We start from the raw sequence: 17,410 nt of genomic DNA, 5'->3' as shown, positions 1-17,410 counted from the left end.
GTGGAATGAACTATATAATTTTGAAGCTCTATCAAGGGAAAGTGCTCCTAAAACCAAGTAGCATTACTTGAGAAAATAGAATTTCCACATAAAAAGATTAATGCAGCAATGAAGGTTGGATTTCTCACCTGGTTTCTTGAAGAATTTCTCCTTATTTCAAACCTTTGTTTAAGAAGTTTGACTTTAACTTGGTGGCTTTGCGCTCAAGTGAATCATCTCCCCAGCAATTTTATACCCCTGGCGCCAAGTTATCACTTTATAAGCAGCCCAGAAAAGATTTTACTGCATTATAAAATGAGCCTCAGCAAAAATCATTTTCTCATTCATTTTATTGTTGCTTATTAACCTGTTTTTAAATGCTATGCTACCTTCTGTTTTACCCAAAGCAGCTCCTTGGTCCTTCACAAAGCCAATCCTAAGTAGAGCCCTCATAATGGAAGTGTTTCGAGCTAAGCTGTAAGCTCATGCATATACTTCTGGAGCCATGTTTGGGCACACAATTCGATCAGCAGTGTCATTTTCTTGATTGGGGTGGTCATAGAATTGTGATACTACTTCCATTTGATGCGTGTTCAGGATTTTTTTCGTAATTTTGTATGTATTTAACAGTATTACTCTCATCGTTAATTTATTTATTTTCATTAATAAGATTTAGAGTTTATAATCAAAGTTTAGAATTTAACATTAAAAAAAATTTAAGAATTTAGAGAGTAAGATTTTAATTGATAAAATAAAACTAAATACGTTATGTAAAATTATAAAATAAAATGTAAATAATGTAGAGGATTTTTATCACATCTAGACATATTCGATATAAAAGATAAATACCAATAACTTCAAGAACAGAGAAGGCTGGATTTATATTAGCCGTATTCAATTCTCCTTCCCTATCTTTTCCCGTCAGTGGCACACCTCCATAGGAATGGGAGTCAGTGCTAGCTACTGCCCATTGCAAAGGGTATTTGATGCTTAGCATTCATTGTGTTCAAGTGTGTACTCACTACCCACAGATTGGGCAGTGCCAGTTGCTTTATGATATTGCTAGCCATTAATCAATCATTGGACTTGGCCTATCAGGTCTAGCTAACATGTTTCTTTTGCAATTGGTACTTCACAGTCAATTTCCACATTGGATATCTATATGCCTTTGATTTGCAATTAATACTTTCTCTTTCCATTTCTATCAAAAAGTAAAAAAAAAAAAAAAAAAACAAAACAAACTTTCTTTCTCCATGGTATGAAGACTCAAAAGTTAAAATTTTACTCATTTCAGATGGAGAAATAAACTTCTATGGTTAATGTTATTTAACCTATCTTTCTCTTCCTTTTCCTTTCTTTTTCTTTTTTTCTAAATAAGATTAAAATATGTAAATCATCTTCCTACCAATAGTGTTGTTTTGCCTATAGAAAATAGTGGGTTGGCTTTTGGTTCAGGTCCATTAGAACGGGTCCAAAAGATATTTATGCCCATAAAAAGCCCATCTAGACATGGCTTTGATTATGAGCATTCTCACCTTTTCTTGCTACAAATCTTGGGAACCACTCCCTGAACCAATCTAATTAGTTGTACAGACTTTTTCTATTTTCTTTTATTATGTTAGATGACTTTCCCTATTTGTTTAAAGAATTTATATATAATAATACACTGTCAGTGTGTCGATTCTATGCATAATCTAGTGATATTGCACATTAACTATGTATGTAATACAAATTCTTATTTAAATTTGCTATATGAATCTTGAAAGTCCTCTTTGTAATTTTCATATCTCACCAAGCATGTTTCCTTATAAGTTCTCTTCCATAATACAAATTGGGAATGAAATTTGATTTTAAAAAAGATTAAATCTCAAATCAATCGGTTAATGGCGCCTGACAATGACAAAGTGAACTCCAAGGGTTCTTCCTGACAGCTCCTCTCCACCTTCACTTACAATGTCGCTGCCAACATGGTCAACCACGCAAGACAAATGTTCTAATTTCTTACATGCTAAGCAAATAAAGCCTGATAACTCTGTCTTGCATGTTCATGGCGTCCATAAACAATTAGCCAAAGCTATGAAAAAAAACCTATCCTGATCAAGGCTTAATCAAGCTCTGAGAGTGAAACAAAATCTACCCTTTTGGCCAGGAAAGACTTAAGAGTCAAAATGGGAAACTGGTTTTACTGTTTTTTTTTTTTCAATTTTGGACTAAGATTAAAGATTTTTCACGTGGCGTCAACCTTAGACTAGGCGTGATTTGGACTCATTTCCAAACGAGTTCATCATAATCTGGCAGCTAACCTTTGACTTTAATGGTTATTTGGCTTCAAATGAGTAATCAACCAATTTAACAGCTATTACCCAATTGGCTTTGGAAAACATTTAGAAGGAGAGAGGAAGGCAGATTTGGATACAATGGTGTGGGAGTGGGAGTAGGAGTGGGAGGGGGAGGAGGGGTGGAGTTTGTTACTTGCTCTCGTTTGGTTTAGTCTTAGCTTTCAATCAAGCAATTATACTCTATGTTGGGTTGGCATCTGATGGAGAACATGAAAGGTATTTCTCAACCATTTATTATTATGGTTGAAAAGATAGCATCGGATTGCCATGCTAGCTGCCCTGTATTCTTCTTCCTACGTAGCTTCCACCTACTTTCCTTCTACACAACATGTAATTAAGCAATCTTAAATCATTGATAGTCAAAAATTTGAATCGGAAATCTCTTGCTTGACAAATTAGTGTAACTAAGCTCAAATTTGATTTGTTTTCCTTTTAATCCTGCTTTTTAAACTTCGTCAATCATTGAGCTAAATGTTCGAATTCTAATAATATCAATTTAAACTCATTCAAAACTCATTTATTATTAGATTGCACGTCTTAATTCTTGAGTGAGACCAAATAATCTGTCTAGGATTGAAAACATGCATTCAGGCTTTTGTTAAAAGAAGAATTAAAGGAAAGGCTGCGACGCCACAATCACCAGGCGTTGTGTTTGATGTTGTTTAGGATCCAACCCCCAAACCTAACATTGATACCAGTGGAAAAAGTTGGGGTCAACTGGGAAAGAAAGCAGCAGCATTGGACCAAAATACTCCTGTGTTTCCCCGAGAGTTGCAACGTCAAATTCATTTTCGTGGAGCTTAATCTTTGTCTAAAACCTCGAAGGAACATGGTGACGGACCACACCTTTCTGCTAACTGATGGTTTTCCTGGCTGATCTTTGTCCCACGACGGCTTGAAAATGGTGATGTGTCTTTCTACTACCTTTTCGTTTTTTTAAGGAAAATGCTAGTAGTAAGTATTGATGTTTAAGTGTTACTTGTGCAGCTTGCACCATAGTCTCCAATCCTTATGCTACAGAAAGCTTTTCTTTGTACCTTGTAATAAATTAAAGTTGAATCAATCTTCAGAATTGTTCCTTCTGACTTGACCAGATCGGCCTAGTTCTTCCCATTTCAATCTTTTCCGTGTTAAATGATTCAAGTAAAGAGTACTCAAGTGGGACAAAAGATTTATCAGACAATATTGTGTCTTGGAGATGAATAGCTAAAAGGTGGTCCAAAAGGTGAATCATGGACCATAAATTCCAACCAAACCAAATTTCTGATTAAGTTTGTAATTAACTGGAAATGGTATTAAGAGGTTTAGTAACTTCGCTTCTAATTATGATTTGGTCCCTGAAAAACAACTTTATGTGTAATGCAAGAAATCATGGGAGAACCCCTAGGTATTCGTCAATAATTCTTGTTTCTAAAGGATACATTCATTCAATCCACCTAACCAAGGAAAAACGACTTGGGAGCAATTGCTCCATGATCATCACCCTTTAAAAGGGTGGGGTAGGGAGTCATACATGACTGCAACAAGGCTGGGGGGAGCTAAGTGATCAAACAATAATAAAAGAGAGAGGGAAAGAGAGAGAGAAGGAGAAAGACAAATCGAAAAGGGGAGAAAATGGGCTCCTGGGTTCGAGGTTTAGTTCTTGTTGCATGCCTCTTTCCGGTTCTTGTCGACTGTACTGTCCGGAACTACAAGTTTGATGTAAGTGCATTATTTAATTGTTTTGACCACATGTTTTTGGTTTGGAGCCACCTTGACTGAAAAGCAGTGGTCTACACTCTGCAGCAGTAAAAATATGAGAACCTTTTTCTCTCTTGACATGGTTGATTTTCCACATAAACCATCTCTTCATACGTATATACGTACATGCATATTATCTGATGTTTGCTTGCCTAGGAAAAATCATATATCCAACTTAAAATAAGTGGTTCAGTTTCAGTAGCAACTTTCTATTTTCTTCCTTTTTTATGGTTCTGTTGTAAAATTTTAGAGCAAGCAATAATCATTTCTAACTAGGATATTTAGAATCAACCCCCACTTCAAACAAACAAACAAATGCATGAGTGCATTGACGGTAAATTTCATTTACCTAGTAAGTGAGCTTGAGGTATTGTAACATGCGCAGGTGGTACTGAAGAACAAAACTAGATTATGTTCAAGCAAGCCCATTGTCACCGTCAATGGTAAGTTCCCAGGGCCAACTTTATACGCCAGGGAAGGCGATACAGTGCTTGTCAAAGTCGTCAACCATGTCAAATACAATGTTTCCATACACTGGTGAGAACCCAAATCCCTGTTTTTATCCCTGCAAAGATCGAGCACAGAATGGACCCTTGTTTTCATTTGATTGTTCACTTAATTTGCAGGCATGGTGTCAGGCAGCTCCGAACAGGTTGGGCGGATGGGCCTGCATACATTACACAGTGTCCAATCCCGACAGGTCAAAGCTATGTATATAACTTTACCATCACAGGCCAAAGAGGCACACTGCTTTGGCATGCCCATATTCTCTGGCTAAGGTCCACAGTCCATGGCGCCATTGTTATCTTGCCTAAGCGCGGTGTGCCTTATCCATTCCCAAAACCCCACAAAGAAGTAATTGTTATATTAGGTGAGCTCAAATTTTAGTTCATTGATGTGTGCCTTCCTGCCAGTGATTAGCACCTAATTTCTATGGTCTGCTTAATTATTCAAACTTGCACAAGTTGGAGTTAATCTAACTCAATGGTTAACTGCCAGCTGAGTGGTGGAAATCAGACACTGAAGCTGTGATCAATGAAGCACTCAAGTCTGGATTGGCTCCAAATGTCTCAGACGCTCACACCATAAATGGCCATACAGGACCCGTCTCGAGTTGTCCTTCGCAGGGTACTTCCCTCCCCTTTCTCTTCTCTCAAAGTCGTGTAAAGATATTTGATGTAGAATTTGTTACAATGAAACGCAGGAGGTTTCACATTGCCAGTTGAAAACGGCAAGACCTATCTGCTACGCCTCATCAATGCTGCACTCAATGAAGAGCTCTTCTTCAAAATTGCCGGGCACAAGCTGACTGTTGTGGAAGTTGACGCCACGTATGTTAAACCGTTCAAAACTAAAACAGTTATAATTGCCCCAGGGCAAACCACCAACGTCCTTGTCTCTGCTGATAAAAGTTCTGGCAAGTACCTGGTTGCTGCGTCACCTTTTATGGACGCTCCAATTGCAGTGGATAACCTGACTGCAACAGCAACGTTGCACTACTCAGGCACACTTGCCAATACCCCTACGACTCTCACTAGCCTACCACCAAAAAATGCCACTCCAGTTGCCAACAACTTTATAAACTCCCTTCGTGCCCTCAATTCCAAACAATATCCTGCCTTAGTCCCACAAAGTATTGATCACAATCTTTTCTTCACTGTTGGACTGGGTATTAACCCTTGTCCTACTTGCAAAGCAGGTAATGGCAGCAGGGCGGTAGCTTCAATTAACAATGTGACATTTGTCATGCCTACCACAGCCTTACTTCAAGCACATTTCTTCAACATCAGTGGGGTTTTCACCACTGATTTCCCTGCAAACCCACCAAACGTGTTTAATTACTCTGGAACGCCACCAACAAATTTGCAGACAACAAATGGGACAAAGGTTTTCAGACTGGCTTATAACTCTACAGTTCAACTTGTTTTGCAAGATACTGGGATCATAGCCCCGGAGAACCACCCAATCCACTTGCATGGATTCAATTTCTTCGCCGTTGGTAGAGGACTTGGGAACTATAATCCAAAAACGGATCCTCAGAATTTTAATCTTGTTGATCCTGTAGAGAGGAACACAATTGGGGTACCATCTGGTGGATGGGTAGCTATCAGATTCCGTGCTGATAACCCAGGTACATTAACAATGTTCTTTTTGTTGTTTTCCCTTTCTCTTCATCCATGAACTTCTGTCTGATCTCAATTTCTTCTATTTGGTCCTGTTTCTTTTGCGAATTTTCAGGAGTTTGGTTCCTGCACTGCCATTTGGAAGTGCATACAACATGGGGGCTTAAGATGGCATTCTTGGTGGACAATGGAAAAGGTCCTAATCAGTCGCTTCTTCCTCCTCCAAGTGATCTTCCAAAATGTTAAACCAGGGGGACTATCTCCACTAGCACAAAGATTTCCACATCGAAAAAGAGACGTGGAAAGAAGGGGAAAAAGAGTCTCCCATGGAGAAGAAAGACACCATGAGACTGGAGCTATTTTATTTAATAAGCAAAGCAAAAGTTGAGATTGAATTTGTTTCTTGGGTAATTGACAGAATTTACTCAAGCGTGCTTGAATAACATTTGTATATGCATTTTTTTTTTTGGGAATGAAATCACAATCTTACTCAAATTCAAACATCTAAACAAGTAACGTAAACAAGGTACAGCAAGTATGCAATGGAAACTTCCTGTCTGAGATCTTTTATGCAACCCAAAATAAGTATGCGAGCCGCAGTACTCTTTCATGTATCGCAATGGCATTCCTTCCATCCATTAATATGACTCCATGGCAAGGTTCATTCAAACGATGGATGATGCCAAATGCCCTTCAGAGAAAGCAGAGTAATGGTCATCCCATCTTGGGTGAAGAACTCACCCAGGTTTCTTTAGCCTGTGGCTCAAAGAATGAACTTAAGATGATTCACACAATCAGATGGAACACGCAACGATCCTGTTCTTAATGTTTGTCTTGGATTTGGTTTCAGCATTGGTTTTTTTTTTTTTTGATGATCCAAGCAAACTGACAGCCCAAGTTGAAGTTTACAAGCGAAGTACAAATTCCTGGAGAAAACTTTTGACCCCGAGGTACCCTGTTCGATAAGCTAGTATTCATCCAGGGCATTTGGCTTTCACTGGATGGAAGATTTAAATCGTCAATATATAGTCTCATTCAACAAGGGTGAGGAGGTGTTTGAAAGGATAAAGTTGCCTGATTTCAATGGATTAGACCATGGAAAGGACAGAGAAATTGCTCTGATAAGGGAATCACTTTCTGTCATTGTTTGTGAATATGGAGTTTACGAGTCTTGGACTAAACTATTTACCAATGATAAAACCATGGCAGGTCGGAATTCCAATGTTTTCTGTACGATCCTGGAACCCTGAGAACTAAGAATCTTCTCATCAAGGGAAGTCCTTCCGTGCATGATGCTCATAATTACATGGAGACCCTGGAATTTTTTAATGCAGGAGACGAAATTGCGGAAGAATTACTCAATCTGTAATTAACAAGTTAGCCAACAGTTCCCAGGATTGGTTGTACATGATCTTATCAAGTTGCCAACTTTACAGGGTGAGTGGTGTTTCTGATAGCATTGAAGCTTCGGCCTGTCTGTGGGCTATGGCTATGCATAGCCTCGGCCTTGGGCTGCACCTTTCCCTTAAAATTTTCATCTGAAAAAGCCCATTAGTCGACCATCAATTCAAGAACCAAGTAGGAAAAACGGCGGATATGGCCTGTTTATTTCATTGTGTTTGTGGAAATTCTTGGAGGATTTTAGACCTAAAAATTCACGAAACTCTGTTTGCTTCTTAGGTTCAATAACTAATTAGTCATGCAATTGGTCGACTTTGTTGAAAACAAAAGTAAATAATTTAATATTTACCTAAAAACACAATCTTAATTTCATAATTAGAACAATATCCACATTCTGCAGTAAAATTTATAATTTATAAAATATGTATAATTCTTCTTCTATATTCAATCAATCTTCAAAGTGATTAGTTAAATCATGTTAAACAGTCAAATTTAGTTCCCACAAGAATTAAATTCTACCCTAAAAGTATTGTCTATGAACAATAATACTTTGTTTATATCTTCCAATTATTGAAAACATGCCTTAATCACTACCAAGGCCATGAATTCTACCTCCCAATTGTCAAAGACATGATCAAATATATGACATGATAGGGAAAAAAATTCATATGAATTGACAAAAAAAAAAGTTGAAAAAAATGTCGCATGAACTTTACATTACAAATATCTTCTACAACATTGTCTCAATCTCCCCCTGGTTAAAGCACAAACAAAAGAACAAGAAGAAGCAGGGGAAATAAAAAAAAATAAAAATCAGTAAGTCACTGCTTGGGATGGTGCCTTAGTGGGAGGAAATGGGATGGGACTTTTGATGCTGACCTCCCATCAGCTCAATTATTCAGCTTAGGACTTTTAGCTGTCATTTCTAATTGAAAAAGCCTTTTTGTTGTTTTAATAAATTAATAATTTAAACAAATTTATGATGTTTTATAAATAATTTTCAGTTATTTTACTTTAATGATAATTGATTTATTTAATTTTAAAAATATTTTTATAATTTAACAGTATAAAGTTATCCAAAAACAATACAGCATCAGAAAAATTATAATCACTGGAAATATAAACAAGAGTTTTCTGTCTGGAATAAGAACAAAACCCATTGAGATTTCCCACATTACTTTGTATTTATATTTTTTCTGAACAATATGCTATGTTGGCAACCTTTAATTGGACATAAATTCTAGCATTTGGCATGGATAATTGAGCTTCTGCAGTAAAGAATAACCAAAGCCAGCCTCATTCCGATGAGGAAATGGGGACCAATCTGTGGTTTTCCAATTACCAAAGGACCGGGGACCAATCTACCTGCACTACATCAGCCTGGATTCCCCCCCCCCACACCATAAATATTTTGACCTTTCAGAACTTTAAACCCTAAAAAACAATAGGTGATAATTGTAAACTCGAATTCCCCCATTCCCCATTCCTCTTTTTGATCTTGGATTCCTAAGTTAGAAACCTTATCTTATTTTCCTGGAAAATCTCTCAAACTCTTTCCTTTCACTGTTTCATCATTAATTCGGCTTGCTGATCATTCATTTATCTTTTCGGCTCGTTTTATCGTTTTAAGTTACCTTCCAACATTTTATAAACTTCTTTACAAGATTCAGATTTTATCATATAAATGTCATAAACTGCACACTAGTCTTCAGGATCAAGCACTTATCACTTGTGCTGAAAAGCATAAGCTTATGGCAGAAGTGTAACTTAATTTTCTTAAGCATTAGCAGCGCAGAACCTCGCACTAAGTGACTGATGGACGTGAGAGACTGCGTCAGTATAGCATCGTGAGTTGGCTAGTCACGTTCTCCATCCTCAATCACCCATACGATCGATGATCAACTCAAAGAATGATTGCTGGTCCCATAACCAATAGTCTCCCCCAGTAATAACCTGGGGGTTGAACCTGCAGTCTCACTCTAATACCAATTTTTAAAATCAAATGCTTATCTCTTGTGCTAAAAACTTAATTAAACAATAGCTTCGTTTGGATTTAATGTAAGAGAAAAGTAACTTTGATTAACAATTTAATCACTAATTACCAATCTTTCTTATTAAATTCTTCCGCATGAAAGGTACAAATGATGGGAGCTCCCCCCCACCTGGCATTGTTGAATTCCCTTGCTTTGCGCAGACAACCACATGAGCTAAGGCAATGCACATAAAAAAAAAATTAAAAATATAAATATTTAAAAAGCAAAAGAAAAATTAAAAAAAATGAAAAGAGAAAAGGTTAGCCACGTACCAAATTTGTACAAATCTTACTATAATAAAGAAGAGGAATCTTTCCATAAATGGAAAGACTCCTAAATCGTTCAAGCAGTCATTATCATTCCCAACAGCTCCATATTAAAAACCCTTAAGAGGGAAGAGGGGCTGAGTGGTAGACAATAACTTTGGAAATTATTTTTTATTTATATAAAAAAAATGACAATTCATTTGTAGGGTAGTATCCTGCATGTGTGTCCTTCCCCCATCTTTTGTGATCAAGTGAAAATTAATTTCATTTAAATTAATATAACAATCGAATGTTAAAATTATATTGAATTAGTTAATAATTTTGAATTTTAATCATATTTTTAAAAATAATATATCTTTTTATACAATGAAATCTTAAAAAATACAGTTATTTAGATTTTGAGTTGTAAGTTTCTTTCATATTTAATAGTAATATTAAAAATGTAATCTTCATTAGTGTATGTAATCTTTATATTTATAATATAATCAAATTTATAAAAATATTATAAAAAAATATGCAGTCCTAAATCAAATCAAATTTGATGCAGTGATTTGTAATTTTTGTAATATAAAATAAGGTCGATGAAGCCTAATTAAAGTTCGAATTCATTTTTTTTCAAAACCCAAATTCGATAATATCGGTTTGAGTGATTTATTTATTTAGTTGTAAATTAAATGTTAGTATTTCAAATTGTACGGCTAGAACTGATGGATTTGGGTGTGTATGTGAAAGAGACTATCATCATAAATTAAGGGATGGCGGGAGGAGCCTATCCAAGTCATTGACTTGCCAATTAGTATTTTGCACTCAAAATGGGACCTAGCAAAGTTGATGGAAGCATATATATTTTTATGATAGGGATATTTTGGGTTTTTTAATTAAAAAAAATTATATTTCAACACTTTATTTTGGTGAGTTTGTAAATAAATTAATCACTTGAACAGGCTGTAAATTGATGTAAGCACCAATATTTCTCTCTAATTTGACATTTATATATTATATATATAAAACAAGTGAAAGCAACCCATTTTTTTCTTAATTGAATACCAAAAAAAAGGGGAATATTAGACAAATATAATACAAATCATCACCAAACTTTATGCCCACCTTTTCTAATACTTCCACCATCCCTAAATGTTATGAAATTAAGATAAAAGTTTTGATTTTGATATATTTTATGAAAATTTAAAATATTAAGTGTTTAAAAAGGAAAGAACGGATTTTACTTTGAAATATCTCAAAAATTAAAAGAAAAGACGGATAAAGAAAAAGGGACGGACGAGAATAATTTATATTTGTAGATAAAAGAAATGATTTTTTGCTTGCTTTTCTAATTATTGTTTTGCTACCTAACCTATTGTCTTGATTTGGACTTTGTGTATAAGTAACGACAATCTTAGAATACCTTAATCTTACTTATAGCTTTTTAGCACAAGGGAAAATCTCCCTTATTTTTCTTTTTCTCCATTAGCTTGAGGTTATTAAACCATCCTTGCTGTGATTAATTAATTTAATTTATGAGTAATTTTAAAAATTAACATCCCTAATTGTTACTTGAGCAAAGCCAAGGGTAGAGCATCTCCATTAACTTTGGAACATTCTCCAAGCAGATTCTTTGGTCCCTTTTCTCTTTCTTTCTTTTTTTTTTTCCTTTCTTTTGAAAAGGCTCCTTTTCAATAATGAGGCCTAATAATTCTAAGATTTTTCTTGTTTTTGCTTTTTGAATAGTTACAAAGTTCATTAAGCCAATAACTTTATAAATTATGTTGGATTTGATAATTTTCGAACAAAAAAATAAAAAAAATTAATTTAGACATGTAATACTCTTATTTTTTATATTATAAATTTATTTTTTATGACTTGTTTTTCTTTTTCATATTAAAACAATTATAGAACATCAATATTATATAAAAAAATTTAAAATTCTAATATAAAATATATAAAATCAATATTTTTTATTTTAATTTCGGTCAAAATAAGAAAACGAACATTTAGGGATGGAAGATATATACGATTTTTATATTAAAAAAATAAAAAATAAGTGGGGCAATGGGAAGATGGTGTGTTGTTCCCAATTGAACTTTGAGTAGACGAATTATTCAATCTATTTTTGACATTATGGCTAATTTGATAATTTATTGTATGCTATTTATTTTAGGTTTTTAGGTCTGGCCATTTAGATGTGGCAATTTAGGTAAAGATAAAGCCATTAAGCTCTACATAAATTTGAAAGATTAGATCACGATATTCATACACATTTATAATTATAATAATCTTTTTTTGTTAAGTAAAGATGAAAAGTAAGTATCCTTATAGTTTAGACCATATACTTAATCATACATTATTTGGATAATTAAATTGAAAGATTAACATATAAAATCTCAGTGGCAGAGATAAAACCATATGCTAAAATTTCCCAAAAAAGGGTCTTACCCTGATCTAAAAAGCATTAAATATGAGTTGACTAAATGAAATCAAAAAAGAATTTACATCATATAAATTTGCAAGCTGGGGTCAAAACCAATGATTTTTGTGGCTCATTTTCATAATGAAACCTTTTTTTTTTATATATCTAGACTCATAATGGTTTTGGGGACAAAACCATTAATTAATAGACTATTAAGACTATTAATTAACTACACCTACTAGATATACTCCATCTATATCTAGTATTAACTCTTTTTTTTGTATTTAATTTTTTATATAATCTAATCTTAACTTGACTGTTATAATATGTTGTAATGGATTATCAATTTGATTATGAACATTTAAACAAAAACAAGTATAAAAAGGTAAATAAAATCTATAAACAAATAAAAAAGCCTTGACCAAATCCTATGCATGTGAATTTTTTACCTTAAAGATTTTGCTTCCTTCCTTTATTGATATCTATAGCACCAATAATGATGGAGACCTAAGTTTGGTGCTGATAATGATCTATGTACAATTCCAATCAACTGCCTCTTCTTACATATATGATTGATGATGGAAGTAAGAGAAAGAGAGAAGTGTGTGGGAATGCAATCAAAATTATCTTTTGAAGAGCAATTTTGCTATCTATTTTTGTAATTTATTTAAAATCTTGAATTTAACATGTAAATGTGTGTATGTATAGATGCACAAGATTGATTATATTAAATGAAATCTTAAATTTAATATATAATTGTGTGTTTGTATGGACGCGCAGAATTGATCATATTAATGAAATAAAATCTCGAGTTTTATGTATAAATATATGTGTGTATAGGAGCGGGAAAGATCGATATCCTTCCAACTTTGCAAATACTAAAATGTATGTGCAAATCAAAGCTTTGAAAACAAAAAAATTTACATAAAACCAACTATCAAATTTCGATGACAAGAGACAAACATCTCACGTGCTACAGCTAAATGTCAACACCGAGCACCATGGCCAAGGCTGGTCTCTTCTTAAAGAAAATGACTAGAAAACCCAGCACCCACTTCCATTCACCAACCAGCCAATTGCACATTGTCCCTTTCATTTTCCGTCTTTCGATTGGCCACCCCTTTCCACACAGCATTTTGGCATAGAAAAAGGGCTTTGCTTTGGCCGAAGCAGCGCCCACAAAACCCCGTTTTCACCAATCACAACTCAGCAGCTTTGACCACTCCCGTTCCTGTTTCTCTCTGTCCTTACACTCTGCTAAATTCGCTGTTTCATAGATGTAAGCATTGCAACATATAACTCAATGGGGTTGGCATATTTCTGTACACTTCTTTCACACACTCTCTCTTTAGTCTCTTTGCTTTTGCTTACCCTCCAAAGGGAATATAAACGCACAGAAGAAAAAGCGAAACATTTCCCCACTTTTTAACACTCCAATTCTCTGGAAGCTCTCTGTTTTGCTTCTGTTTTCTTTTGTTTTTTTTCCCCTCCTTTCATTGATTTTTAGTGTTTTTTTTTTCAGCTTTAAGTCTTTTAATCGATGATTTGGGTTTTTGAATTTTGATCTGTATATTGATTTTCTCGTTGTTTTTTGTGATTTTGGATCTGCTAGGGTTTTTCATCAACATACATCAAGATCTGCTTTTTTTCTTTTATATTTTTCCTACTCAGTTCTCGAATTTTCCTTGGGTTTTGGAAAGTTAATCTTTTGGAGATTCCTCAATTTAATCTTATGTGAAAAAAGGGTACTCGGATTCCATTTCAATGCTTTCATGATTTGATACTTCTTTGGCCATTTAAAACAGCCACTTCTCTGCATTTTTCTATCTTGGTTTTTCTCTCTCTTTGAACATTTCATTCAAAGAGGGAGAAAAGCAAAGGTCTTCTTCTTCTTTTTTTTGGTACGGGCAAATCAACTGTTGGCAGTTACATAACTATAAAAAAAAGAGAGAAATGATGAATCGGGGACTTGAAGTTTTATCTCCAGCCTCTTATTTACAGACTTCCAATTGGTTGTTTCAAGAGAGCAGAGGTACTAAATGGACTCCTGAAGAGAACAAGTGTTTTGAAAATGCTCTGGCTTTGTATGATAAAGACACCCCTGACCGCTGGTTTATGGTGGCAGCTATGATTCCTGGAAAAACAGTTGAGGATGTGATCAAACAGTACAGAGAATTGGAAGAGGATGTTAGCGATATAGAAGCTGGGTTAATACCAATTCCTGGATATAGCAGTGATTCTTTTACATTGGAGTGGGTTAATGATAGTCAGGGCTTTGATGGATTTAGACAATATTACACTCCAGGTGGAAAAAGAGGGGCGGGGACTCGGCCTTCTGATCAAGAAAGGAAGAAAGGAGTGCCATGGACTGAAGAAGAGCACAGGTAATTGCTTCAATTTGTTGATTATTATATCTCTGACAAGTTTGGATGTCATTTTAATTATGATTGGATGAATCAGTCTTTAGGATGTCAAGTTATGTTTGGTATAAGTAAAATTTGTAGAGTTAAACCTGTAATCGGAGTATGCTTTAGTTGACTGGAAGACAATGGATGTAAAACGTTTTAGAGATAAACAATCTGAAATTTATGGTAGGAATGGACAGTTTCTGATTGATCCTTGCAATTGTGTGAATGTTGACAATGTAGTTGGTAGACACTATGCATGTTTGGTTTGTGGATGTCTCTTTTCTTGCCTGTGTGATTCTGTACTTTCAATGGTTTAGCATCCTCTAGCAGCTCATGATATGTTCCAACTTGATGATTGATGACAGGCAATTTCTAATGGGGCTTAAAAAGTATGGTAAAGGGGATTGGAGAAACATATCACGCAATTTCGTGACGACTAGAACGCCAACTCAAGTGGCGAGTCATGCTCAAAAATACTTCATCAGGCAGCTCACTGGAGGGAAGGATAAGAGGAGGTCCAGTATCCATGATATCACAACAATTAACGTTCCCGATACCCCTTCTTCCTCACCAGATCACAGCAAGCCATTGTCTCCAAATAATTCTGCTGCAGTCATGCAGGCACAGCAGCAACCAAAAGTAGCCGGGGTAACTAAAGAGCTATTGGAGTGGAAGCAACAGAACGAAGGAGCAGCTATGATTTTCAACCAGACGAGTGGCAATGCCTTCCTTTCCCCTTTCTGTGGGATTTCTTCATATGGACCCAAGGTGGATGAACAAAATTTCCTAAGGGGTACTCTTCCCAGATCTCAATTTGGGTCTTACAACACTCTTTTCCAAATGCAGTCAATGCAGCGTCAGTAAATTCATAGATGAAAGTGGTGGAAGATTTCTGAAGGATATTAATTAAAGAGATGAAGATCAAGCCTAACAGTGATGTCACCTAGCCTTGTCCATGCCACATGTGTATATGATGAATGATGCAAATTAGTCCATAGTTATCACTCTACAGAGAGATCAGTTAGGTCGTTTTGTGATTTTATCATTCAAAATTCTGGATCATTGAACCAAAAAAGGAAGCTTATTTACAATGAAAGCTTGGGCCTTTATTGCTTCTACCTCGTGTGTTTGCATCATCTGGTTGTCACCACTTATTCTCAGATTGATTGCGTGTGTTCTATAAATGCCGCCATGTGGGTCAGAGTCCTCTGCAAAATGACAGCCTGTACTAAAGGCTTAAAACTTGATAATGGACTCCAATAATTCAGATTCACTTGCTTCAAGTGTGATGTTGTCCTCACATTAAGTTCACATCATGAACAAAGTGAAGAAATCAAAAGGATCTTTCTTTGGTCTTTTAGCCACCAGGCTTTATCTTCTTGTTGCTTATGAATTGTGGTGAAGCATGTATAAGCCATTTCTGAAACCTATATACCAAAATTCAGTCCTAAGCAAAGATCATATGGAGAGAAAAGTCTAAAAGATGAAACCAATCTACTTCCTGGTTGAAGGAGGGCTGGAGGGGTAAAGGCATATGTAAAAATACTGTAAAGGAATATCCAGAAAACCTTCTATGCTTCAACAGGGGACTGCAAAGTAGAAGCAGTTGATTTGGACAACATATGCCATGTCAACTGTAGCTTAGTCCGAGTCATTATGCATGCCTTTTTTAATGATATGGTTTCATGACTGTGCTTAATGCTGATGCCTTTTTGGCAAATTCGGGTTTATATTTAGTTAAATTCTTATGCCGGACATCTAATTTAAAACCAATTGATAATAGATGAAGAGGCTACCACCACTTTGATACATTTTAATGGCAAATATAAATGAAGTTTCCTCATTGCCAAAAAAGAAAAAGAAAGCAAATGGTAGTTTAATCAGTTGACTGATTTTGGCAATAGAACCTTGACTCAGTCTAGACTAAGAACCACTAATTCAAGCATCTCATTCTTCATCCCACCTTTCTTTTGTTCTCTTCATGAGTGTTTTTTATTTCTCCTTTGTTCTCCTCTTCTTCTTTCTAAACTGACTTGACTTCTGATTCTTCACACCCCCTTTTTCCATGGTCATTAAAGGAATCTTAGATTAATGATTCTGAAGTCTGCCGAGCTGATGGAAAGGAAAGTATTTTGAAAGTCTTCTATCTGGTGACTAAATTCTGTGGATTTCATCACCACCCTCTGCAAACTGGGGCATCTTTCTGCTATTATTGTGGGATTGGAATTTTAACTGAAGAGCATATATATACGTGTGACCACCTTCAGATACTTCTTTGCCTCCATTGTCCTTTGCTTTCAGGATGGACCTCAAAGAGTATCATGGTTTTTTCATTTGGTAAAAGCACTTAAAATTTGTAAGAATCTCCTCCCTGGTTACTGCAGTGAGGAGTCCTGATGTGACTTGTAACCAATATTATAAGCTTGCTGTTGTCAGAAATCATCACTGTGAGACAGGGAATTCTAAAGGGAAAAGCAAAAGTTCCGGAACCCCCTTTTTAATTTTACTTTTCCTTGATGAAAATGAAAATGAAAATGACAAACAAAGAACTCCTGTGGTAGAAAAATGAACAGCAAAGCAGGAGATTCCATTGATCTGAACTCAGCTTTCCTGCAAAACATACTTGTTTAGTTACTATTCAGGTAAAAGAAAACTTGATCAAAGGAAAGCAATCCCATGAAGGAGGAAAGGGAAATGAAAGCTTTTCCTTTACA

General features: G+C 35.3%; 2 protein-coding genes across 3 annotated transcripts; both read left to right on the top strand.

Moving 5' to 3' along the window:
- On the top strand, nt 3,824-6,684 carry LOC18597593 (laccase-4). The gene is made up of 6 exons (XM_018122272.1): nt 3,824-4,019; nt 4,444-4,595; nt 4,685-4,929; nt 5,058-5,186; nt 5,263-6,189; nt 6,297-6,684. The coding sequence occupies exons 1-6, from the start codon at nt 3,933-3,935 to the stop codon at nt 6,425-6,427; spliced, it is 1,671 nt and encodes a 556-aa protein (XP_017977761.1). The 5' UTR covers nt 3,824-3,932; the 3' UTR covers nt 6,428-6,684.
- On the top strand, nt 13,374-16,056 carry LOC18597591 (transcription factor DIVARICATA). 2 transcript variants are annotated; one of them, XM_018121913.1, is made up of 3 exons: nt 13,376-14,320; nt 14,414-14,672; nt 15,062-16,056. In XM_018121913.1, the coding sequence occupies exons 1-3, from the start codon at nt 14,242-14,244 to the stop codon at nt 15,558-15,560; spliced, it is 837 nt and encodes a 278-aa protein (XP_017977402.1). In that variant the 5' UTR covers nt 13,376-14,241; the 3' UTR covers nt 15,561-16,056. The 2 variants fall into 2 exon arrangements, with proteins under 2 accessions (XP_017977401.1, XP_017977402.1); XM_018121912.1 differs by having other exon boundaries at nt 13,374-14,672.

The sequence above is a fragment of the Theobroma cacao genome, chromosome 5 (assembly GCF_000208745.1).
Source record: "Theobroma cacao cultivar B97-61/B2 chromosome 5, Criollo_cocoa_genome_V2, whole genome shotgun sequence".
Classification (NCBI taxonomy): Eukaryota; Viridiplantae; Streptophyta; class Magnoliopsida; order Malvales; family Malvaceae; genus Theobroma; species Theobroma cacao.
The sequence above is the reverse complement of the archived record's forward strand: the minus strand, read 5'-3'. Positions and strand labels throughout refer to the sequence as shown.

Excerpts from the sequence above, each read along its gene's own strand:
- LOC18597593 (XM_018122272.1), top strand. The coding sequence starts at position 3,933 with ATGGGCTCCTGGGTTCGAGGTTTAGTTCTTGTTGCATGCCTCTTTCCG. Across the intron at positions 4,596-4,684 it reads TACAATGTTTCCATACACTG|GCATGGTGTCAGGCAGCTCC; the intron begins GTGAGAACCCAA and ends CTTAATTTGCAG. Across the intron at positions 4,930-5,057 it reads AGAAGTAATTGTTATATTAG|CTGAGTGGTGGAAATCAGAC; the intron begins GTGAGCTCAAAT and ends GTTAACTGCCAG.
- LOC18597591 (XM_018121912.1), top strand. The coding sequence starts at position 14,242 with ATGATGAATCGGGGACTTGAAGTTTTATCTCCAGCCTCTTATTTACAG. Across the intron at positions 14,673-15,061 it reads TGGACTGAAGAAGAGCACAG|GCAATTTCTAATGGGGCTTA; the intron begins GTAATTGCTTCA and ends GATTGATGACAG.